The 24140-nt window shown below is 46.9% G+C and overlaps 6 protein-coding genes across 12 annotated transcripts; 5 read left to right on the forward strand and 1 right to left on the reverse strand.

Annotated features, from left to right (window-relative positions):
• The first annotated feature begins 130 nt into the window (after window positions 1-130).
• LOC112345312 lies at window positions 131-5885 on the forward strand. Its single transcript, XM_024671743.1, has 14 exons — window positions 131-2330; window positions 2389-2820; window positions 2883-3089; window positions 3144-3245; window positions 3305-3360; window positions 3459-3603; window positions 3662-3817; window positions 3875-4093; window positions 4146-4322; window positions 4376-4741; window positions 4809-5003; window positions 5064-5162; window positions 5227-5669; window positions 5730-5885. Exons 1-14 carry the CDS (start codon window positions 234-236, stop codon window positions 5788-5790), a joined length of 4755 nt encoding a protein of 1584 aa, XP_024527511.1. The 5' UTR covers window positions 131-233; the 3' UTR covers window positions 5791-5885.
• A 72-nt stretch (window positions 5886-5957) lies between these two features.
• LOC9634730 (probable catabolite repression protein creC) lies at window positions 5958-8817 on the forward strand. Its single transcript, XM_024672269.1, has 11 exons — window positions 5958-6502; window positions 6585-6908; window positions 6980-7088; window positions 7139-7232; window positions 7299-7386; window positions 7434-7517; window positions 7582-7678; window positions 7736-7823; window positions 7889-7994; window positions 8053-8139; window positions 8212-8817. Exons 1-11 carry the CDS (start codon window positions 6332-6334, stop codon window positions 8713-8715), a joined length of 1752 nt encoding a protein of 583 aa, XP_024528037.1. The 5' UTR covers window positions 5958-6331; the 3' UTR covers window positions 8716-8817.
• LOC9634731 (probable ubiquitin-like-specific protease 2B) lies at window positions 8725-11183 on the reverse strand. 7 transcript variants are annotated; one of them, XM_024672272.1, is made up of 15 exons: window positions 11048-11183; window positions 10728-10962; window positions 10638-10667; window positions 10506-10559; window positions 10437-10454; window positions 10342-10380; window positions 10211-10285; window positions 9993-10112; window positions 9748-9942; window positions 9637-9689; window positions 9491-9578; window positions 9349-9439; window positions 9194-9295; window positions 8923-9138; window positions 8725-8873 (listed from the first exon to the last, which is right to left on the reverse strand). In XM_024672272.1, exons 1-14 carry the CDS (start codon window positions 11127-11129, stop codon window positions 8932-8934), a joined length of 1389 nt encoding a protein of 462 aa, XP_024528040.1. In that variant the 5' UTR covers window positions 11130-11183; the 3' UTR covers window positions 8725-8873; window positions 8923-8931. The 7 variants fall into 7 exon arrangements, with proteins under 7 accessions (XP_024528040.1, XP_024528042.1, XP_024528039.1 ...); XM_024672274.1 differs by having other exon boundaries at window positions 10506-10541; window positions 10728-10965; XM_024672271.1 differs by having other exon boundaries at window positions 8725-8860; window positions 10728-10965.
• Window positions 11184-11188: 5 nt separating this feature from the next.
• Window positions 11189-12728, forward strand: LOC9631691 (pectinesterase 31). The gene is made up of 6 exons (XM_024672277.1): window positions 11189-11485; window positions 11572-11676; window positions 11730-11807; window positions 11969-12156; window positions 12209-12385; window positions 12459-12728. Exons 1-6 carry the CDS (start codon window positions 11231-11233, stop codon window positions 12634-12636), a joined length of 981 nt encoding a protein of 326 aa, XP_024528045.1. The 5' UTR covers window positions 11189-11230; the 3' UTR covers window positions 12637-12728.
• Window positions 12729-18172: 5444 nt separating this feature from the next.
• On the forward strand, window positions 18173-20273 carry LOC9631692 (solute carrier family 35 member F2). The gene is made up of 11 exons (XM_024672079.1): window positions 18173-18459; window positions 18502-18596; window positions 18778-18835; window positions 18916-19110; window positions 19221-19297; window positions 19366-19448; window positions 19507-19558; window positions 19626-19694; window positions 19745-19831; window positions 19887-19951; window positions 20010-20273. The coding sequence occupies exons 1-11, from the start codon at window positions 18255-18257 to the stop codon at window positions 20197-20199; spliced, it is 1176 nt and encodes a 391-aa protein (XP_024527847.1). The 5' UTR covers window positions 18173-18254; the 3' UTR covers window positions 20200-20273.
• A 1432-nt stretch (window positions 20274-21705) lies between these two features.
• On the forward strand, window positions 21706-23936 carry LOC112345396 (solute carrier family 35 member F2-like). Its single transcript, XM_024672080.1, has 11 exons — window positions 21706-22087; window positions 22140-22234; window positions 22392-22449; window positions 22519-22713; window positions 22830-22906; window positions 22966-23048; window positions 23106-23157; window positions 23206-23274; window positions 23324-23410; window positions 23466-23530; window positions 23584-23936. The coding sequence occupies exons 1-11, from the start codon at window positions 21880-21882 to the stop codon at window positions 23756-23758; spliced, it is 1164 nt and encodes a 387-aa protein (XP_024527848.1). The 5' UTR covers window positions 21706-21879; the 3' UTR covers window positions 23759-23936.
• The last annotated feature ends 204 nt before the right edge of the window (window positions 23937-24140 follow it).

The raw sequence follows: 24140 nt of genomic DNA on the forward strand, positions 1-24140 counted from the left end.
TTCTTGGCAGCGGCGCGCGGCGTCCAGATCTATCGATCGATAAGCTTCTTCCTCAAGCTCTCAAGAATATCGCAAGAACTCGCGCATCGCATCGATCGAGTTTCTCCCTGGCGACACACACAGCTAGGGAATATTCGTCGCTTAGGGGAGCGCCACGTAAGAGAGAGGGCTAGGGGCACTGGCGATTCATTCGCTAGCGAGAGGAGCTTGTATTTTAGGGTTCTTCGGCCGCGATGGCGTGCACGGAGCCGGGGGGATCGTCCTGGCACGGGGGGTGGAGTGCCGGCAGCAGCCCAGGTAAGTGCGACGACGGCATCGATGAATCGCCGCATTTTCTCCACAAGATTGGCGAGGATCAGGACAAGAGCCCAGCTGAGACCCTGTCCGGGAAGAGGAGGAGAAGCCGATGGGAGCCTAACGAGGCCGCGGCTCCGGGCGAGCAGCAGGAGGGCAGAGGAGGGACGCCGGCCCCCAAGAAGAGGAAATCCCGCTGGGCTGCCGAGGAGAGCTCGTCCAAGACGCTCTTTCCCAACGTGAATTTGCCCAATTTCATGACGGGCATCGAGCTGGATCCCGAAATGCAGCTTCTCAACATCAAGCTGCTGGAGCTGAGCAAGCGCCTCCAGATCGGGCAGCTGTTCGAGGAGAGGTCCGAGGGGCCGAGGTCGCCCAGCCCGGAGCCCATCTACGACAACATGGGCATCAGGATCAACACGCGGGAGTTTCGTGCCCGGGAGAAGCTGACCAAGGAAAGGCACGAACTGATTGCACAGATGATCAAGAGGAACCCCCAGTTCAAGCCGCCGCCGGACTACAAGCCTCCAAAGCTCCAGAAGAAGCTCTTCATCCCGGCGAAGGACTACCCTGGCTACAACTTCATCGGGCTCATCATTGGTCCCCGGGGAAACACGCAGAAGAGAATGGAGAAGGAGACCGGCGCCAAGATCGTCATCCGAGGCAAGGGCTCGGTCAAGGAAGGGCGGACGCAGCAGAAGCGCGACGTGAAGCCGGATCCCAGCGAGAATGAAGACTTGCACGTACTCGTGGAGGCGGACAGCCAGGAAGCTCTGGAGGCCGCGGCGGGGATGGTGGAGAAGCTGCTCCAGCCGGTGGAGGAAGGCATGAACGAGCACAAGCGCGCGCAGTTGAGGGAGCTTGCGGCGCTCAACGGGACCATCCGGGACGACGAGAGCTGCCGGAACTGCGGACAGCTCGGGCACCGGCAGTATTGCTGCCCGGAGAAGAATACCACTTTCAAGGCCGGGGTGGTGTGCGCGAAGTGTGGCGATGGCGGCCACCCGACGAGCGACTGCCGGCAGCAAGGCGGCGCTTCGAACAAGATGGACGGGGAGTACCAGAAGTTCTTGGTGGAAGTGAACGCGGATGGAATGGGGGGAGAGTCGTCATCGTCCTCGGTGGGCCGGCACTCCGGGGGCTCGACGCTGCTGCTCGGTGGAGGGTCAAACGGGGCGAGTGAAGGTGGTGGAACAGGTGGTAGCGGCGCCGCCACCACCAGCAGGGCCGCCAAGGAATCCGACGACACCAACTTGTACGTGGGCTACTTGCCGCCAAACTACGACGACGAGTCCCTGCGGAGCCTCTTCTGCCCGTTCGGCCAGATCGAGGAGGTGAAAGTGATCCGGGACAGGAACACCGGCGCGAGCAAAGGCTATGGCTTCGTCAAGTTCTGCGACGCTGCGTGTGCCGTCCAGGCCGTGCACCACATGAACGGCTGGAAGGTGGAGGACAAAACTCTGGCGGTGAGAGTCGCGGGGAGGCCCCCGGTGGCGGCGGCGCCCATGGCGGCGGGGTATGGAACTGACGCAGCCGGGTTTCCAATCTATCCGCCGCTCCAACACCACCAACACCAACACCAGCAAGTTAGTCCGGGATGGGGAGCCCCGCCGCCACCTCCTCCCATTTTCACTCCATACGCCGCCGCTCCTCAGCCGGCGTTCCCCCCGCTAGCCCCGCCTGGGACCGCGGCTCCTCCGCCAGTCTTCAACGCGTTTCACCACCACCACCACCACCAGCACGCTCCGCCAGGATTTGCGTTCGCCGCCGGGGCGGCCGCCAGCGCTTTGCCACCTCCGCCGCCTCCCGGGATGGATTCTTTCGAAATGCAAGGAATCCAAGCGTCCGGGGATTACTCGGGCCAGTTTGGTGGTGGCTACTATCCACCAGTGGCGGCGCCGCCGCCGCCAGTGTTCCCTCCCTGGGCTTCCAGCGCCATGGTGTCGAGTAATGGCAATGCGAGTGGTGGCAATAGCAAGAATAACCAGGTCGAGTCGGAATATGAGAGGTTTATCTGTGAGATGAAAATGCAGCTGTAACTACTTCTTTTAATTGTTTTACTCCTTTGATCTTAGAGAAATTGAATCTCCTGAGGATCGAAGGAGAGTTACCATTAAAGGAAAATGCGGGATTAGGGTTTGGAAGGTTAGGCTATGGCGAGGGCGCTGTGACGATGACTGCCCGGCTGCCCTGTGGAGCGCCTCGATGGACGGCATTGTAGCGATTCAGCAGCAGCAGCAGCAGCATCAGCAGCCATCGGCGGCGGTAGCGGCGGCGGCGGCGGCGCGGCGGAAGGAGTGGCGCGTCGTGTCCGAGGGCGGAGGAGGAGCGCAACAGCAGCACCAAAAGAAGCTTTTCGAGGCTGCCGCTGTCGCTGCTCCCGCCGCTGCGAGGATGAGCCATACACAGGTCCGGCAGCAGCAGCGCTACCCCGGCCCCTCCTCTTCCCGCCCGAGAAATGGGAGGGTCTACCCCCCTGACGCGGAGAATGTGAATTCCGACAAGCTCGCAGCTAAGAACGAGGAGGTAAGCCGCGACCTTCTTGTGGAAGATTTCTCCCGTTCTTAGTTTTTCCATCTTGTGCTTAGCATGGCGATCAAGCTCTGGAGGCCGCGGATGCCCACATTGACGATCTCCAGCACCGGTTGAGCGAGATCTCCAGGCAGCGGGAGCATCTCCAGCAGGTGGAGCTGGATCTCCAAGTCAGGTTCTTTGCGCGGAACGAGATTTTGAGACTGCAAGCCAGTTTCGACGAGCAAGCCAAGCAGCACAATGAGATCGTCAGTGGCCTCCAGGTGCGTGGTTTTCTTCTTTTTTCGTCTCTGCTTTCCTAAAGAGTATGTCTTTAGGAACAACTACATCAAAGAGAGGAGCAAATGCAAGAGATGCAACAACACTCGGAGGAAAGAGAACGGCAGCTTCAAATGGAAGCCAACGATGTAAGGAACCAGGTAAGCTTTCTATATAATTCTCTTTCATGCCTAGCTATACAATACTGGAATCCATATAGGTCTGGGCGAAGGAAGCACTTATCAGGGACCAAACAAGTGAATTGGCTACATTGAGGTAAACAAGGTGATTGCAGCGAACGTTGTGTGAAAATGTAGCCCATGATTTTTTTCTTTCTTCTTTTTCTTTTTCTTTGGCTTTTTCGTTTACTCCAGGCGTGAACGTGACAATGCGTTGGCTGAGAACAAGTCTAATACTGCCCAACTGGATGCTGAAAGGGCCGACCATCATGCTGAAGTGGAAAGTTTGAAAGAGCAGATTCGCGACAAAGAACGCCGTCTTCAGGAGCTAGAGGAACAGGTTAGCACCGATCCTTAAACGCACTCTTCCAGGATTGAATGAAGTTTGAGATTTTCAGGATATCTTGTTTCCGAATGATAAACAGCTAAGGGACGCGCAGCTTTGGATGGCTCGTTCGCAGGAGCTGGAAGCATATCACATGAACGCAATCCATGCTGAGCTTCGGGAGCGGACAGAGCAAATGACGCAGTTGTGGGTTAGCTGCCAACGTCAGGTCTGAAACTTTTTTCTTTTGCAGTTCTTGCTGAACTCACGTCACTAAACTCGACAGGTATCAGACGTTGAGCGCTACTATCAACAAGTGATCCAAAAGCTGCAGCAGGACTTAGAAACGAATCATTTTGTAAGGAACAAAGAGATGACAATCGATGGCAGTGGAATGCGAGGCTCAAAGGCTATTGAGCAAGGGATGGCTTTTCACCATAAGTTGCCCGTAATACACATGGAGGGTGCATTTCCTATGATGATCCCACCTGATGGACTACCGCCGGTTTGTGTTTGTTAGCTAAAGCTGTGCTCATACAAAGTTTCTTTCCTATCAGGTTGAGCACGCAACAGGTCTGCCTGTCCTTACAGCTCCAGTTTTAGGAATGACATCTGTTGTACCTCCGTCTCCTAGTATTCCTCAATATGGTGCGGTTCAGCCAGTGTCGACCATGCCGTTTCCTCAGCCTGTGCCTGTGCTGATCTCGCAACGACCACCGATGAAGCATCAGCAGGTTTTTACAAACTTGGATTTTTGTTACGTGGTTTTAAACTCGTTTTCTTCCAGCCAGGAGCAATATACCATCCCTCCCAGATTGTCCAGCGGCAACAACGTCCGATCGAACAGAAGCATGCACAAAGCTCTTCAGAAGAGTCCAATCCACAGCTGAAGGTGAATGAGGTGGAGCAGCCAAGCATGGAGCAAGAAAGGAGTCAAATGGAGAAAATGTTCTCCGGGTTATCCTCTCAGAGGCATCCTTACATGGATCGGGAAGAAGTGACCGTCGAGATGGCACCACCAAAGCAACAGGGCATTCACTGTGCAAGCTTCAATTCTGTCATTGAACGAAGCAAAAGTTCACCACACGTGAACAGCAAGACAGAACAATCGGCAGCACAGCCCCTCGAAAACGGACACCAAGTGGCGGTAAAGGTAGCAAAAGACTTTTCTCGGGCTTTCATTTCTTTAATTTCATTTCCGTAATGGCGAACTTTTCCAGACACGCGACTTGGAACAAAGCCATGAAGATGGTCCTCTCCGCGAAGAAGCTTCTGTTTCTGTTTCATCCGGGAGTACATCGGAGGCAAACGGCAGCATTTCCGATTTACATCTGATGGACAGAGACTCTCTGCTGGCTTGCTTGGTCAGAGTCATACCGGCCGAACCGAGCGCTAAAATCCGAATCAGCACGACTGTAAGCTTTGTCTCGTATCCGTTATCGTTTTGTCTGATCATATGTTCTATCGTGTTCCAGTTACCAAATCGTCTGGCAAAAGTGCTCGCTCCGCTGCACTGGCATGACTATCGCAAACACTACGGACGCCTCGGCGAGTTTGTGGAGGCTCATTCTCAGGTAACCATGCAAAGTTTTGGTTGTCCTTGGTGGCCACAGTGGATTGACGTGAAAGCCACTGCAGCTGTTTGTCGTGGAAGGGGACTACGTTTTCCTTCGAGAAGGCGCTCACGCCATCGTCTCGGCCACCACCGCGGTCGCCAAAGCCGCAGCAGCCGTGCCTTCGTCCAGAACAGTCCAAGCTCCAACAGTGGCTTTGACACCGGTAGCACAAGCTCAGTCGCAGCGTTCCAGAAGCTCTAAAGCTCTCAACGCGGACTCGACTTCGTCGTCGTCGTCGACGACGACGAGTTCTCCCCAAGAGAAACGGCGAGAGACCAGCCCAGCTCTCGCGTCCAAGGCCAACGGGAACTACGCGAGTGCCAAGAGCGTAAACTCGACAGTGGACGAGAAACGCTCTGGATCGTTCAAGGAGAATGGTGGGCACAGCTCAAACGGCTATGGAAACGGTGTTCTTGACGGCTACGTGAACTACAACGCTGCTACCACTGCGTTCTTCAAGAACAGGTCCGTCAAGGAAAAGTTCTTTCGATCGATTCTCTCGCTTTTCATCCTTTTCTTTTCCAGAGATGGAGAAATTGGTGCTCGTCCTCAAACCCAGGAAGGTCGGATTCTAGAGACGGTGTAGTTAACCGAAATTCTTACACGCGTTTTTTTTTTTTTTTTCCTTTGTTATTTTGTGTGTTTTTTCTCTTTTTTGAAAGCTCGAATATTCGTGGGGAATGATTCGTTTGGAAGGAAAGGGGAATATCGTTGTTACGACTATTTTGGTTATAGTTAGTATTTATCTGGTCTGTCGCGAAAAGCGCATTTCGAGGGTTTTTGGTGCTGGCGATCTAGCTGGAAGCGCGCAATCTCGCGCAGCTGGGAGCGCGCGGGCAATCGATCGACTCAGGGAGGCCGGATTTCGCGAGCGGTAGGGTTTTGGCAGAGTAGGAGTTGTAGGGCAGAAAGAAAGAGGAAGGAGGAAGCCGCCTTAGGGTTTTTGCAAAGGAATTGGTGCGCAGGAAGGTAGAATGGTGAGGACAGCATGCTGGATTTCTCCCTGGAAATTGGAGGGCCGGCATGGAAGTGGTCAGTGATCAGGATGTGGAGGCGTCGTCTGTGCAAGCGATGGTATGCCGGATACTTCCTGTGCCACAGGAAAGTTTTGGTGCATGAATGAATGAATGAGAGGAATGGCTGCTTCTTCCAACACGCCTTCCAGCGCTGGAGGAGGGGGAGGAGGAGGAGGAGGACGTACGCACTTCAAGACACCCGAGGGACGCTACAAATTGTCGAGAGAAAAGAGCCATCCTTCCGGCCTCCTCCACTACAGTCATGGGAAAACTGTCACTCAGGTATGAGTTTCTTCGTCTTCTCTTGGTTTTCCTTTGTGCTGGCTATTGATGGTGGTTCTCTTTTCTTTCGTTTCCTTTCCAGCTTACTTTGGCTCATCTCAAGGATAAGCCGGCACAGTCGAATTCATCGACGAGTAACAGCTCGGGAAGTGGTGGTGGTGGGATGAGGTTTCCAGCTGCGGTTAGGCTCCTAGGTGCAGGGAATGGCAGTAGAGCTCTCGGTTTTGTAGGTGGCAACGGGTTTGCGAGCAAGTTTAGTGGAGGCGGGAAAACTGCAGCTACAGGAGCCGCGAGTGTGTCCGTGAGCAATGGACCGATTGTTTCCAATTTTGATGGAGAAGGCACATACGTTATATTCAACGTTGGTGATGCGATATTTATCAGCGCGTATGATACGCAGGACAAGGCAAGTCGGTCTCTCGGTTTCCATTTTGTTTCTAACTTGTGCTACAAATGTTTCTTCTTTTTTTTGCTCAGGACCCAATCAAGAGTATCCATTTCAACAGTTCCAATCCTCTTTGCCATGCTTTTGACTCTGAAGCCAAGGATGGGCACGATCTGCTAATTGGCCTTAGCTCCGGAGATGGTACTCACTTTTTCTTTTCTCTATTCATACATAAAAACATTGCTTTCCAGTGTATTCCACGTCGCTAAGGCAACAATTGCAGGATCCAGGGAAGAAGTTGGTAGGTGCTATGCATTATAATAAGGATGGCGTTTTAAATAATAGGTGGGATACATGAAATCTTTCTAACGTAGCGGCCTAAAAGTTTGTGCTTTTGCTTGGTGTTTGCAGCCGATGCACGGCGGTTGCTTGGATTCCGCACAGTGAAGGATTGTTTGTAGTGGCCCATGCTGATGGCAATCTATATGTCTACGACAAGGTCAGCTACTTGCTATTCTTCTCTTGTTTCCTGACTCGAGTTTGCAGACGAAAGATGGTAGTGGCGATGTGTCGTTCTCCCCTGTCAAAGATCCAGCGCAGTTTTCTGTCTCTCATGCGAGATCAAGTAAGGTAAAGAGCTAAAGTTTTCATTCGCTTTCACGGATTCTTTGTTCTGACCCGCCAAGTTTCGCAGAGCAACCCCATTGCGAGATGGCATGTATGTCAGGGAGCTATCAACAGCCTTGCTTTCTCTTGTGATGGAACGTTTTTAGCTACTGTCGGAAGGGATGGTATGGCGGTAAAGAATTTGTGTCTCGTTTATAGCTAATGGGTGCGCGTCTATGCAGGCTACTTGAGAATATTTGATTACGCCAAGGAGCAAGTAGCCTGCGGTGGGAAGAGCTACTTTGGTGCGCTGCTATGCTGTGCCTGGAGGTAAACAGTGCTTGTGTATTTGGAATACTTTTCTTATATCTTCTCTCTTCTTTCTTCTCTCTTAGCTCGGATGGGAAGTACGTGTTGGCTGGTGGAGAGGATGATTTAGTCCAAGTCTGGAGCATGGAAGACCGGGCGGTTGTTGCCTGGGGAGAGGGTCACAATTCTTGGGTGCGTTTCGACATTTTATTTTTTATTTTCATTTGACACTCTCTTTTACTACACACAGGTAAGTCAAGTCGCGTTTGACCCATACTGGACGCCGCCGGCGGACGACGGTGGCACGACAACATATCGCTTCGGTTCCGTTGGCCAGGTAAGTGATAAAACAAGCTTCGATTCTAGCAAAATGGATACAGAACTAAGACCTCGTTGTCAACTTCCCAAGGACACGCAATTACTGCTGTGGGACCTGGCAATGGACGAGGTGGTGATGCCATTCCGGAAGCTAGCAGCCCCCGGCTCATCACCGGGGGGCCTGGCCGGTTCACAGACGTCGGCCGCGCAGTACCACGATCCAACCGGTCTCCAGCCGGCCCCGCTGAGAAAGGAGGTACCAAAGCTCGCTCCCATCATGGCGCACAAGCTCCATCCGGAGCCACTGTCGGGGCTGGTGTTCACGCAAGAGTCGGTGCTCACGGCTTGCCACGAGGGGCACATCACGATCTGGGACAGGCCGGAGCAGCACGAGCAGGATGTGTCCCCCTGTAGCAACTCGGCCGACAGTGGTGCCGCTGCTACCATTGGGAGCCTTAAGGAGAGGCAACAGATCCTGTCGGCATCGTCTCCGTCGTCACAGCAGTCCCTGCTACAACAACACCATCACCACCATCATCACCACCACCATCAACAACTGTCGAATAAGAACACGGCTTCGGTGTATAAACAATGATACCTTCTCTTTTTTTTTTCTTCCTCCACTCTCTTCTTGTCTGGAAAATAATCCTCTTTGGCATTTGTAAAGAAAAAGGGAAAAGCTCTTATTGTTGTCGTCGTCAAAAAAATTTCTGTACAAAGAGGTTTGTACACAGTCTCTCCTGCAACCAAAAACTTTGAGACATTGGCTTAGTTGTTGTCAAGATAATAAAGAGAAGCTTACTCTACGCTCTCAAGGAGATGAGCCGTGAAACATGACGAGCTCCTCGGCATCGTCTGGCGAGGAGTTTAGATCGTTCCCGTGCTTCCACAAGTGGATCGGAGAAGGATTGCTCTCCCCTTGCGAATCCAGCTTGGCCGTAAGCATTCCGTGAATCAGCCGCAGTAGTTGGAACCGTTTTGCCGACGCCTCGGCAGGATCAAACCAGTTCGCTGTGATCTGTGCAGTGCATTGCGTGTCGATAACCGAAAGGACAAGAATCAAGGACGCTTACCAGCGACAAACTGCTCTTAGACGTGAAGCATCTCTCGAGGAACAACTCGACGTAGTGCAAAAGAAACAGACCGCAGTCGTGCAGGTTGTCTTGCTGGGGTACCTGAAATCGCAATGCTATTACAGTGAAGCCTATGATACTCAAAACAAGGTTACCTCCACTCTAACGAACTTGATTTGATCAAAATGATACTTACGATCCTCTTTCTTACTTGTTTTTCTCCTGTTCCATTCCTGCCAGAGGTAGCTGAAACGATGTTAGGCCCGTGAACCCATATATCCGATGGAAAATACCAACTTCCTGACAAAGGGTTCGATGTCTGAATGAAAACCCGTGAGGGAGTCAAAATGAAGAATCCTCGTAGAGACGGTGTGTAAGTCGCTATCTGCACAGTCAAAGAATAAGATATGGCGAGCCGAGAAACAGGCGTGAAAAAGTGTTACCTGTTGGAAGCATGTCACTTAGGTAGCAAATAACGAGTAAGCTCCAGTGCAAGCTGTGCAAGTTAGTCCGATGTCTTAGAGAAAGGATAAAAAAATTCAGCGTACGATTACCTTCTACTCACGGGAATAAAGATGTAATCCTTCTGGAAAATGTCTTCCTTCTTTGTCCACTTTTCAAGGCGTGCAAACGCAGCCCGAGCCTCGTCAGCAGGGAGCGCACTCAAATCTACGAGCTTCGGAAAGAAAAAGCTGTTGAAAAAGTAAGTCTTCGCCTTCTCATCGTCGGACATCGTCATTTGCAAATGCCTGTCCATCAAGTCTCAGTAAGAAGAAAGTTGAGAAGAGAAGCCACTTACTTGATGTAAAAGTCTATGATGGTATCATTCAGAAACGCCGAAGGTCGAAGCAAGTCAATGTCATTGCTTGTTATCGTCACTGGATCAGGATCATCTTGTGGATACACAAGAGAATGCAACCTACAGAAGACTAGAATGTTAGAGAAAAGAAATCGTCACCAAGTTTAACATTCAGGCAGGCATTTTAGAAATGCACCTGGCCAAGAAAAAGCCACGACCTGCTCATACTTAGTGCCTCTTGCAGAAGAATCCGTGGTTGCTCCTTCACTCTTTGCTTCTCCTCTTTCAGTTCCCTTCGGAAAGTAAAGAAAGAAGAAGTGAACCACGGTTTAAATCGAAAGACACTCACTCTATTGCTCTCTCCTCCTTTAGATCCTCTTCCAGTCCCCTTGAAAAACAAAGAGAAGCTATTAGCAAACAAGAACCCACTCCTTCAATCTTAACTTCTCCTCTTCTAGTTCCCTGAGAAGCTATCAATCAGCAAATCACACGAACTAAAAGTAAGAAACTTACTCCTTTGCGCTTTCCCTCCTCCCCTCTTCCAATTTCCTAGAAAACAAACAGGAGCTATTAGCAGAGAAGAGGGAGGATTTGAAAGGTCTAGAGGGAGACAAAAAACCACACACACGAAATGCAAGAACTCACTCTTTTTCTCTTTTATCCTCGTCCAATTCCCTGAAGAAACAAAGAGAAGCTATTAGCCACTCTCACACAAACATTGAGTAAGAAACTCACCTCACCGATGGAGCACCGTCCTCTTCCAGATCGTCCAACTGCACTACATTCTTGTAGGAAAGGACTGGAAGAACTCCTTTGTCCGTCCGCTCCACAACATTCGCAGCTTTCTTCGATCGCGTCCTCGATCCAACGCTGGAACCGGCAGGAGGCGCACGGTTCTTGCGAGCGCTCGCCGGTGAAGGATTCCAATCACCGTCAGCCTTCTTCTTCCTCTTGCGCTCGCCTCCACTAACTGCTGCACAGCTAGAACGATGGCGCTCGCCTTAGAGAGACAAGCGACGCGAAATACCCGATAAGAAAGAAAGAAGAACACATACAAGTCTCGCGGATCATCCGCATTAGCCGCGGCCGAGGCTCCTCCGCCTCCTCCTTGAATTCGTAGACGGAGAGATCCGCCATCGCTAGAACCCTAGAGGAGCTCTCTCCCGCGTTCTCAAAATGGGGTTTAGGGCTCTTTATTTTATTTTCACTATGCCCGTGTTTCTCTTTTCTCCCTCGCCATGGAAGGATCGATCGATTGCCCGGTGCTGCGAGTGGCGCAGGATGGATCGGGTCAGTACTGTACAGTCCAGGATGCGATCGATGCGGTGCCGCTGTGCAACAGGCAGCGCATTGTCATCCAAGTCGCGCCTGGATTCTATCGCCAGCCGATCTATGTGCCGAAATCCAAGAATCTCATCACTCTGCTCGGTAGCTGCGCTGAATCCACGATTCTCAGCTGGGGGAATTGCGCTACTTCCATCGATCACCACAAGGCAAGGCTACATCTTCGGTTTTCTCTTTAGTGTCCATAGAATTATGTTATGGAAGATCGTGGCCTCATTGTTTAGTCCCTTTGCAGGCATCTCGAGTGATTGGGACTGGAACCTTTGGCTGTGGCACTGTGATCGTGGAGGGCGAGGATTTCATAGCACAAGGCATCACGTTTGAGAATTCTTCACCCAAGGTATCTTTCGCCAGCGAACTTTTTCCTTTTTTTCTACAGTAGTCTTTCTACAGGGCTCTGGCCAAGCAGTGGCAATCCGTGTCACCGCCGACAGATGTGCGTTTTACAGTTGCCGCTTTCTTGGATGGCAGGTGAAAAAAGGATTAGAATTCCGACTCTATTCCTTCATCTGTGATTTTTTCTTTTTTTTTTTCTTTCATCGTGTTTTTTTCTTTGTTTTGAAGATCTGTGCTGTTTGTAAAGGAAATGCTTGTTCTCGTCGTTTTTTTTGCGCTAATCAAACTATCCACAGGACACGGCCTATCTTCACTATGGACGGCAGTACTTCCGGGACTGCTACATTGAAGGGAGCTGCGACTTTATCTTTGGAAACGCGACCGCGCTGCTAGAGCACTGCCACATCCACTGCAAATCCAGCGGCTACATCACCGCACAGCAGCGAAAGAGCGCGACCGAGACCACCGGCTACGTCTTCCTGAGGTGATCGATAACTTTTTCTTTCATTCCAGAATCGCGAGCTTTGTTTGTCCAGGTGTGTGATCACCGGAGCCGGGAGCAAATCGCCATACATGTACCTGGGCCGCCCCTGGGCTCCATACGCGAGAGTCGTGTTCGCGTACACCTGGATGGACGCTTGCATCATGCCAGTCGGCTGGAACAACTGGAACAATCCGGACAACGAGAAGACTGCCGCCTTCTACGAATACAGGCAAGCCGATGCTTTCGATCTCAGAACTTCTCTTCTGACGATCAAAAACTACTCCAAAATGTGTGAATCTCAGGTGTTCCGGCCCCGGGAGTACGCTGCTCAACCGCGTGGTATGGGCCGGGCATGTCAAAGATGGAGACGTGGAGCAGCTACTCACTCCAAAGTTTATCGATGCCCAGGAGAACTGGCTCCGCTGGGACAAGGCCAAGGGCCCATTCATTCCAATACCTCTATCAGCCAAGATTGGTTAGAAAAAGAAAACATCAACCTTGTTGTAATTATATACAAAAGTTCTACTATAATACCTTTGAATGTTACTTTTTGTGGTGACCTTTTTTGGTAAGTTTTTTTTTATCTCTATAAATAAGCCTTGCGAAGAACCCTAAATAGAAGTAGGATGGCTGCTAATCATCATGTTTTGGGTGCTGGCACCACGTCCCCGTTGCTAAGCAATCCCGCCCTACCTAAGGCTGTGAATGTTTCTCAGCATCCTGTGAAGCAGAGCGTTTCTTTGTCACAAAAAAGCCTCGAGACGGTGTCACAGGCTTGCCCACCAAAACTTCCAGACACGAGTTGGCAGGTTTTCTTTTACCAGGATTGGATTAATGTTCATGGTGTCAAACACAAGGAACATAAGTAAATGTTTGTAATCGTTCCCTTTTTAGGGTTCTTCGGAAAGATCCCAAAGTAGAATAATATATCTAAGGAGCTGAAGCAGTTTCTTATGCTATAGGCTCTATGGACCTCTAGCAAGAGCACTAGATAAGGGATTCAAAAATCTTTCAGATACTCTATATGTTAAAATTAAATTTATTAGTTAAGTATCCCAGCTTCCGAACTACTCAAAACTGATTGCGATGCCGACTGAGACCTCCGCTTCACCCCTGTACCAATCTATTAATTTCCCCTTCAATCAAAAACCAGAATAGTACCTCTTGCTAATCGGCCATAAGTCGTTGAAATGGAAGACATACAATATGCAATATCTTCGTCAATGGCAGCTTCCCGCTTAGCACGGTTGTGTTCAATGTCCGCTGATGTGAGGGTAAGTGCTCGATCTCCAAGAAATGTGCGGATCAAAGAATTGAAGAACAATAAACCACCTTCGTTGATCAATTCGTCTGGACTGGTGGGAAGGCTCATTTCCTGAAGAACATATATCCTTAAACAACTATGAAGTAAGAAAATGATTGAAAGAAAAGCTACCTTTGCACAAAAGTCTAAACTGCCCAGCACATATTCATCGTCGGGAAATTGTTCGGAAAGAATCTCTGTGAAGTCTTTCAACTTGGACTCCAAATCTTCCAAAGATGCTTTGTCTTTGTCTAAAATAGATTTGTCAGAAATAAATCTTCAGATTTCATTGCCTAACCTTGAATTCCCGTTTGATGAACAATATCCACCACTGTTCCATCTTTCACAGTGACAATACCTCTGGGTCGTAGTACACCATAACGCCAGCCTAAGAAACATACAAAACTTAGTTTGCCTAACCAGAAAGCTCCTCCATTACCTGCTTTACACCAATGGTGTATGTAAATAGGTTCATATCTCCCCTTTTTCATATTCAGTTTGGCTGCTCGGATAGCATAACAGGCGCCTTGATCAAGTTTTGTCATAGCATCTTTCCAGTCACACTCGATAACGATTACAGTAACCAAATTGTTTGCTGGATCGAGTTGCATATCATGAACTTTCCCCTGCAAAAAAGAAAAGAAATCACCACATACTTAAAAGATGTCATATCTTTCTTGCCTTAAGATCGTATCTGTCGAGGTCAACAAGCACATCTGGATCAACCAAACGACCAATGCCTTCATCCCCTTCGTCGTCGCTTTCTTGATCAACATATTGCACTACAGAAGGTCTGTCAAGACCAAACACAAAAACTAAAAATTTAAAAAACTTACAATCTTTCAATTGAAGTTGCTCCTTTCCTCCAGCAACAACCTGGGAATCTGCCAGCCTTTCATTCCCTCCTTCTGAAGAAGGCCTCGTCAACAACTTCATGTTCTGAAGAATACTAGCGTGCACAATTCTTGCTCCAAGTTCCGTCTTAGCTTTGAACTGTCTGCAAGTCGTTGCAACGGGCTTTAGAAGAATCTGAATCGCTGCCGTTAGTGCTGCCTCGTCCATGAGCTTTCCATCAGAAACATTGTCTGGTGGCATGTAACGCGGCTCCGAAGCTGATTTGATGTCCACAAACGGATTGTTTACTTCCAGTAAACGCCTATCGTAGCTGCTTTTCTGCAAAATGACGAACTCCATCCCATAAACATTTTAGCATGGAAAACGGAACACTCACCTCTGCCAGAAAAGGGTTGTCGACATACTTGGCCCGTTTTTTTGGTAGATCGTCCCAGACATTCTGATCTCCCGCCTTTCGCTTGCACACATTCGAGAGCTCTGCTTTCGTTTGACGCAGACGCTCGTCATATCCGTTCCGCTTGTCCCTTAGTTTTTCCACCTTGCGAGATAACTTTTCGACCTTTCGCTGCACTACTTCCTTTGATTTAACTTTCCTCATAGTTAACCCTAACCTGTAATCTCAAGAATAGGACTACTAAATTTATATTTAGGTATATCCTGAGCATCTTTAAAAAACCTATGATTGTGAAACCAGCATGCAGATGGACCTTCATGGAGTTTGCTCCAACGTGGTTATCTCTGGGTTGATCACCCATGCCTGCGTCTAGTTAAGAGCAATGGAAATCGACCAATGGCAGTTCTCGGTATTTTGCTGGAGAGATTTGGTGAAGGGAAGATTGAGTATCTACGAGAATGTCGTGCTTGCAAATCTGCTGTATGAGATGTGTGGAAATGTGGCAGCGTGGAAGATGCGCACCTTGTGTTCAGAGCATCAAGCGCCATGATTCTTTCGCTTGCAATTTCAAGCTGCGGGACTTTGCCTAGAACGGGCATCTGCAGCAGGCTCTGATCTGTTTCATAGCAGTGCAGTGCAGGGAAGAATGTCACCTCGTGAAATGCTATGGTTTCTGAATTTTTCTACAAGGATTATCTCGCAGAAGCTGATAAGAACTTCGGAAGAATGCCCACCAGGAATGTGGTGTCTTGGAATACCATGTTAGCAGCGTATACCCAAGCCGGGCATATGCTGGAATCGAAGAGCCTGTTTGATGTGGTGAACGAGAGGGATGCCGTTTCGTCGAATTCTTTTTTGGGTGCAGTCACCGAAGATCCTGATGCCCAGAGTCTGGCGAATCAGGTGTTCGGGAGGAAGGATTGCATTTCGTGGAATGCAGTGCTGAAATCTTGCTATGTTCAGAAGGATTGCGCTACAGAAGAAGCGTGGATCATCTTTGAGCAAATGCCGCAGCGGAATTTGGTGTCTTGGACGAGCCTTGCTTGATGCTACGTGCAGACCGGACAGCTCAAGAAGTCACAATGAGTGTTCAATAGAATGCAGCAAAGGGATTGCCTCTCATTGAACACCGTCTTCCCACTCTGGTGCTTTGGGAAGACCAGGAGCATGTTTGAGACCCTGCTTAGAGAAAGACTGCATCACCCACACCACCATGCTCCAGGCATACACCCACAGCAGCAATCTGCCTCTTCATGATTTGAAATCTGGAAACAAATTGTGTTGCATAATAGAGATGGTATTGGCAGTAATGATGCCTATGTGGCAGTAGTCTTATGTATATGTACTCATTTATATATAGTTATATATTTTTTTTTCCACTTTCATAAAGCCCTCTTGATCCTAGGCATGGCATTTGCTGCCTAAGAGGCTAGTGACAAAGAGGAGGATGAGTTTCTTAATTGCAATCCTTCTTGCAATGTTTAAGATGCTTGAGGCACTAGATCGAAGCAGTAGAATGTGCAAAAGCACTGAGTAATAAGCAGTAGCAAGCTAAGAATAATAGTAGTGAGAGATTTTAACAATCCAGGTGAAGAATTAAGTTTTGCATAACAACTCTTTACATGAATTTTTAACAATTGGGAAGAATGCTTAAGTGTGAGATAGCCAAAGATTGGGGAGTGTGGTGGCTTCAAGGCCAAAACCACATGCTAGAGGTAAGATTGTAGTAATGAGCAAGAGTGTGTGCAAGCAAAGTTAAGGCCAAAAACAAAGTTTTGGGTAGTTAATTGACAAATTTTCATATACTTTTTTCATCAGCTCCACATGTTCTATTATTTCATCCTTGCTGTGCACAATTTAAGCTTAGATCCAAGTGTGGATCAAGTGCTTAATTGTGAGTGGGGTTAGATAGTAGAGATGATGGTGGCAATAGTTATGTATTCATTCATATATAGTTATATAGTTCTTTCTTCCTTATGTGCATGAGTGTCTTTCCGCTTTCACATTGCTCTTGGCATACATATAGAAACAGATTAAATATGGCAGAATTAATTGGGTCTTCAATGGATTAGGGGAGCACAACATTTTGTCCTCAAATTTCCTATTCAAAGCAATGAGTGAGAGGAAGTACTTCATTGAAGCCAAGAGCATGCTTGATATGATGCCATACTAGGATCTGGCCTCTTGGACCATCATGATCACCATATTCCCTCTTATTAGGCATCTGCAGGAGGTATAGATCTTGTTCCAAGAGATTCTTGAGAAGAATCTACTACCTTCGACAAGCATCATTGTCACTTAGGCACTTGTAACAAGTTAAATTTTTGTTTAAATGAGTGTCAGTTGTAGGTTTAAATCATGCTTCATTAACCTAGTTTTCCATAGTTTATATTAGGATCATCCCACATACAAAACATAACTTATCAACTTTATCCCAATAACCTTCAGTTTTGGCAATTCTCTTACATTGAAAAGCCATGCATTCAAGGATTCAATGATATTGGGTGTTAGATATTCAAATCTTTCACCCTCAATGTGCTTTTTATAGTGTTTTTCATTTGCAATTGATGAAATTCAAGTGCTTTCACTTTCTTTTCACACAGCATAATAGATAATGGTCACCAATATCTTCCATGAGCTTGCCAACATCAATCAACCATATAAAGTAATCAAAGAAACTTCTTGAACAAGTCTTTAAAATACATACTAATGAAATGTTCATTCATCTAAAGAATTTTTGGTTAGTAGAAGATATTTTTTTATCACATGTTAGTACTGGTTTATACTATCATGAGTATGTGCATCACTATGACCCATGTTACTTACTTGAGGTATATTATGGCTTATATATTAATTATATGTTTGATGGATTGTGAGGGTTTGGATATAAATTATATGCTACCACCAAAAACTTGTTGACTTTTAAATCTGTTGAAGAAGAAGTGCATCTGATGGGATGTGTCCTAGCCTTAGTGGTGCACAATAGAGATATTACATGAAAGAAGTGGGCTTCTTATTATGGATGATGCTATGAAATTAGTCATAACTCATGGACAATAGAAAGTATATTTGAGCCAGTTTTTAAGTTAATTAGCAATGTTATGTAAAATTAAAAGTGGATTTTGTGGAATTTGGAGTGATTATGGATTGTTCCTTATAAGATTGATTTGAGTTTATAAAACCTAGATAATATTTGAGAGTTATTAATATAAAATATAATTTTACTTTTACTTTTTAGATAATACAATAAGGATGGTATAACTTTAAAATATTTTGTGTAACTTAATTTTAATTTGAGGAATATTTTAACCACTTTGCACTTTCTGATTTTCATTTAATAAAAGTGGAGTAATTAGGAATTTTAAAGTTAGACTCAAATTTCTCACAAAGTTGACAGATTTTATTTTACGAGGAGATACAAGCTCGACGTCAAAAGCAACATTATTATAAGAACACGCCACAGAATATGCCCCGTAGCTAAAGGAGCGACTCTCCTTGAAGCGAGAAATTTCTTGCGCTATAAAAAGCATGGCGCTGTGATGAGCTATGGGGGACCGCTGGCTTCTCGAATCCATGGGCGACAGCGAGCAGCAGCATCATCCGCAAGAGCAGAACCAGCAGCAGCGAGTGATCCTCAAATGGCTGGTTTCGTCCCCAAAATGGAGGGCGCTCGCAGCCCTGGGCCTGGGACAGGTCGTGTCACTGCTCGTCACTGCCACGGGATTCACATCCTCGTTCCTGGCTCGCGAAGGTAGGGTTTTGCGAATTTCTAGCTCTTAATTCTCCTGTCAAGGGGTGCATGCGCCCACTGCCCAGGCATTTTGCAATTACGTGCTGCTGGCCATCGTTTGCGGATCGATTGTTCTTATCAAGCGGCCAAAGATCAAGGTCAGCGCTCACCTGTTTTCTGAGAATCTTTTAGAATTCCCCCCTAATCTGGTTTGTTTTGGTTGGTCCTGAGTTTGATAGTAGTAAAAGAGCTTTATTTCTTTGTGTGTGTGTTGTATGTGCGTGTAGTTTCAGCTTCTTTTTGTCTAGCTTCTTACATCGATGTGGTGATTGTTCACAGGTACCTTGGTATGCTTTCCTGCTACTCGCCGTTGTGGATGTGGAAGCAAATTTTCTCGGTAAGTTTCACCGTGACCTTCTCTTTCTTTGTTCTTTTTATTGGTGACATAGTTTTGCGACCTGATCATTTTCTTCTCAGTTGTCAAGGCCTACCAATACACCTCGATCACAAGCGTCATGCTCCTTGATTGCTGGAGCATTCCCTGCGTGCTCCTTTTGACATGGTTTTTCCTCAAGACCCGGTACCGCATCGGGCATTTTGTTGGAGTCGGGATTTGCGTGACGGGGCTCGTGCTGGTGGTTCTCTCCGATGTTCACGCCAAAGATCGATCCGGTTTGTCCGCTTCAAAAAAAAAGAAACGAGTGTGTTTTGTGCTCGTTGAGTTGACGTGCTTGCATACTTGCAGCAGCCAAGCCTCGCTAACTTTGGTTTTATCTTCTCAGGTGGTAGTAATGTCGTCCTTGGAGACTTTCTCGTCATCGGAGCATCGATGCTGTACGCAATTTCCAATGTTAGCGAGGTATGGTGCTGCTAAAATTTCTCTTTCACATGAACTCTCATCTGAATCCCTTTTATGATTTTCCTCAGGAATTTATAGTGAAGAGAATTAATCCGGTTGAGCTGCTTGCTTTCCTCGGCTTGTTTGGATCGATAATAAGCGGGGTTCAAGTGTAAGTAGCCGTTGGATAATAGGATCGAACAGTGTTTTCTAAAAGACTTTTGTTTCAGGCTCGCTCTTGAACTGCATGAAATTCGTCACACTCAATGGACTGCAAATGCCGTAGGAACTCAAAACCTCTTGCCTCTTTAATATTCCCGTGTTTCTCGCTAACTTTCCATTTTTGCAGATTGGTCCTTTTGTGGGATTTGCACTGGCCCAGTTTTCTTTTTACCTTCTCGTTCCAATTCTACTTCAGGTAAAGCGCAGATACATGTGTGCATCCTTTGTTACACACTTTGGACACAGGGCAGTGGCTCGGCAATGTTTAACTTGTCTCTTCTCACGTCCGATATGTGGGCCGTCGCGATCCGTGCATTGGCCTACCATGAAGTCGTAAGTATTTACCAAAGCTTGTAGTTTATCGTGATTTCTATCGTTTTCTTTTCAGGTGGATTGGCTCTACTTTGTGGCGTTTGGAACAGTGGCAATAGGACTGTCTTTGTATTCTTACTTGTAAGTTGCGTGGTACCTCTTTTTTTTTTCTCGCTAACTCCACCTCCTTTTGTTATAGTGGTGAGCCGAGACCAAAGAAACAACAAGCAGCTGCAGAACTGGACGAGCCAGGACTCGAAGAAATCGTCGCGGAACATCCTGTGAAAGAAGATAGCGGTACACATTCTAAAAACACTAACAAGGAAGAAAAGCAGCAGTTTTTTCCCGACAAACGGGATAACAACGACGATGCACAGATTGAGCTTTGATGCTGGAAAAACTATATGTATACTTCTATCACTAATTGTTTGCTTTCTTCGTGAAGAAAGCACTGTTTCTCGGACTCGCCGTCGTCCACTTTAGGATTGTGAGTCGCGAACGATAACTCCAACTAATGCAGGGGGTTTTAAGCCAGGGAGAGATCTTCCAAGGTTCATCTCGAAGAGGAGCGTTTACTCATGGGTAAGGGAGGTAAGCTGCTAACAGAGATTTTATATTTGATTTGATCTCTCGTGATTCATGACAGGCAAGAAAGATCACGGGTTCATTAAAGGAATGTAAGTTGTTCTTGGTTCGATGTAAAATCTTTGGTTCTAAAACTTTGTTATTTGTGATTCGCAGCTTAGCAGCAATGTGTTGCTGCTGCTTGCTTGATGAATGCTGCTGTGATCCCACTGTGATCATTGTAGGCGATTAAAACGCGCCAGTTTCTTTTCTTTTTTTAAAAAAAAATTAAAAATTTCTAATGTCTACGTACACGCGGCTTTGGCGGTGGCGAGAATCCTTGACGGGCAAAGATCTATCAGCGCAACTGATGCCGATGAGCAGCCCTCTCCACTCGAGCAGATTCCGGTATCGTATTCAATGCTGGAGAGCGAAATTCATATAGATAGAGGTGAATTCGCAGCTACTGTCGAAGCCTGCTTGAAATTCTTCTGGTTCTCTCCGAGTTTGTCTTTGTCCCTTCAGTCTATTTTCTCGTAGCAGTTTCTGTAAAGAAGATGCGATCTGTTTTTTCAACCATGATCGCAGCAATATAATTAATTAATAATTGATCATTATCATTACATAAATTTATTATGGCAAACATCTCAGCAATATAATTTAACTTCTTCTAAGCATACATGAGCAATTTTTTATGGGAGCCCAACGTACTCTTCCCCTAGCAAGGCCCACAGTTGACTGCAATTGACCAAATTATTTTAAAAGAAAAGATTAAGAGCTTAGGACAAAATTCAGGCTTTTTATATCGCTCTCAACTCCTTTGCCATGCATATGTTTTCTTTCTCCCCTTCTCCTTTATAGTCTCTCATCCCTGGTAATCTCCCTCAAGCACAAGCCCTCATGCTATTTTCCCTACATTAATTCCCACCAGGAAATAATATTATCTCAAGACTCCCCTTTCTAATCCTCTTTAGAAGCTTTCTTATTTTCTTCCTAAATTACAAAAATATTTCATTCCCTCAACTTTGTCACCTTTTCTAATCTGAATAATTCATCATTTTAAATAATTTTGAGATGGAAATCCTTTGATGATGCTAGCAAGTAATATATTCAAAACTTTGGTGGTTGAAACATTAAACATCACAATTATATAATTTTCTAACAGACCAAGGCAATATATTCAACTTAGGTGGTTGAAACATCAATGCTTTGCAACAAACAAGACAATGATAATATGAATTAGAGAAGGGAAAAGTGAACATTAACTTGCTTGCAGGTGACCTTGCAAGGTAAGTTTCCTTCAGGTGACATGCGAGTCAAGTATCACCCGGGATGAACACACATCCGGGAAACTTCCAGCCTCTCCAAGAAGGAAATCACAATACTGTGAAGAAAAATCCCGGATCTGAGTATAGTGATTGTTCCAAAGGCAAGTACTAGAATATTATAAGAAGTCCTTGTCAACGAGGCAGGCGATTTCATGCGCTACGGTGCAGTGATAAGTTATGGGTGACCGCTGGCTTCTCGAATCAATGGGCGACCGGGAGCAGCAGCAGCAGCAGCACGACAATGATCATCTGCAGCAGCGAGTGATCCTGGAATGGCTGGTTTCGTCTCCAAAATGGAGGGCGCTCGCAGCCCTGGGCCTGGGACAGGTCCTGTCGCTGCTCCTCACTGCCACGGGATTCACATCCTCGTTCCTGGCTCGCGAAGGTAGGACCTGGTACTGTTATATGAACCTCTAGCTTGATTCTCTTGTCAAAAGGGGTAAATGCGCCCACTGCCCAGGCATTTTTCAATTACGCGCTGCTGGCCATCGTTTGCGGATCGATTGTTCTTATCAAGAGGCCAAAGATCAAGGTCAGCGCCTGAAAATCATTTTAATCTTCCCTCTATTCGTGCTTGTTCTTGTTCATGAGTTGATTATACTTTCTTCTCTTTGTGTGTGTGTGTGTGTGTGTGTAGTTTCAGCTTCTTTTTGTCTAGCTTGTTACATCGATGTAGTGATTGTCAACAGGTACCTTGGTATGGTTTCCTGCTACTCGCCATTGTGGATGTGGAAGGAAATTATCTCCGTAAGTTTCACCTTGCGATTCTTCATTTTTTCTTTGGTCACATCGACTCTGGCCGCTTTCTTTCTTCAGTTGTCAAGGCCAACCAATACACTTCGATCACAAGCGTGATGCTGCTTGACTGCTGGAGCACTCCCTGCGTCCTCCTTTTGACGTGGTTGTTTCTCAAGACACGGTACCGCCTCGGGCATTTTTTTGGAGTCGGGATCTGCGTGACGGGGCTCGTGCTGGTGGTTCTCTCCGATGTTCATGCCAAAGATCGATCCGGTCTGTCCACCTCAAAAGAGAAGAGACGAGTGTGTGTTTCACTCGTTGAGTTGACGTGCCTCCGTACTTACAGCAACCAAGCATCGCTAACTTCGGTTTTGGTTTTATCTTCTCAGGTGGTAGTAATGTCGTCCTTGGAGACATTATCGTCATCGGAGCATCGATGCTGTACGCAATTGGCAATGTCACCCAGGTATGCGGGCTGCCAACTTTTTTCTTTCACGTCTGAATCCCTTTTTCGATTTTTCTCAGGAATTTATAGTGAAGAAAACAAGTCCGGTTGAGCTGCTTGCCTTCCTCGGCTTGTTTGGATCGCTTATAAACGGCATTCAAGTGTAAGTAGCCTTTGGATTATAGATTCGAACAGCGTTTTTCAATGACTTTTGTTCCAGACTTGCTCTTGAACTGCATGAACTTCGTCACATTCAATGGACTGCAAATGCCGTAGGAACACACTCTCGCGTGTTTTCGCTAAGATTTTCATTTCTGCAGATTGGACCCTTTGTGGGATTTGCACTGGCACAGTTTTCTTTCTACATTCTCGCTCCAATTCTACTTCAGGTATACATCTATGCATCCTCTAAAGCTTTTATACACACTTTGGACACAGGGCAGTGGCTCGGCAATGTTTACCTTGTCTCTTCTCACGTCCGATATGTGGGCCGTCGCGATACGTGCATTGGCGTACCATGAAGACGTAAGTATTTACCAAAGCTTGTATTTTATCGTGATTTCCATCGTTTTCTTTTCAGGTGGATTGGCTCTACTTTGTGGCGTTTGGAACAGTGGCCATAGGACTGTCTTTGTATTCATGCTTGTAAGTTTCGTGGTACCTCCTTTTTTCGCTAACTCCTGTTCCTTTTGTTTTAGTGGCGAGCCTAGACCAGAGAAAGAAGCAGAAGATACAGGACTGGACGAGCCAATGCTCGAAGAAATCCTCGCGGAAGATCCCGTGACAGAAGATTGCGAAACGAATTCCGGATCCAAAAACACTAACAAGGAGGAAAAGCAGCAGTTTTTTCCCGACAAACGGGGACGACGATGACGAAAGAGATCGATCGAAAAACCAATCCAGCCTACATATTCTATATATCACTAATTTTGTTTGCTTTCTTTGTGAAGCAAAGCTCGCTGTAAATTCTCGGACTCGCCGTCCTCCACAAGAATTGTGAGTCGGGAACGGTAACTCCAACTAAGACAGGGGGTTTTTAAGCGAGGGATTTTATCATGGGTAAAGGGAGGTAAGTTGCTAGCGATTTGCGAAGAGATTTTAGATTTGTTCCATGAGGCAAGAAATATCACCAAAGGTCTTGAAACTAAAACCTTTGCTTCTAAAACCTGGTTATTTAGCAGCTTAGCGGCGATGTGACGAACTGTGATCATTGTAGGCGATTAAAACGCGCAACTTTCTTAATTAAAAATTCATC

The sequence above is a fragment of the Selaginella moellendorffii genome, unplaced genomic scaffold (assembly GCF_000143415.4).
Source record: "Selaginella moellendorffii unplaced genomic scaffold, v1.0 SELMOscaffold_8, whole genome shotgun sequence".
Classification (NCBI taxonomy): domain Eukaryota; kingdom Viridiplantae; phylum Streptophyta; class Lycopodiopsida; order Selaginellales; family Selaginellaceae; genus Selaginella; species Selaginella moellendorffii.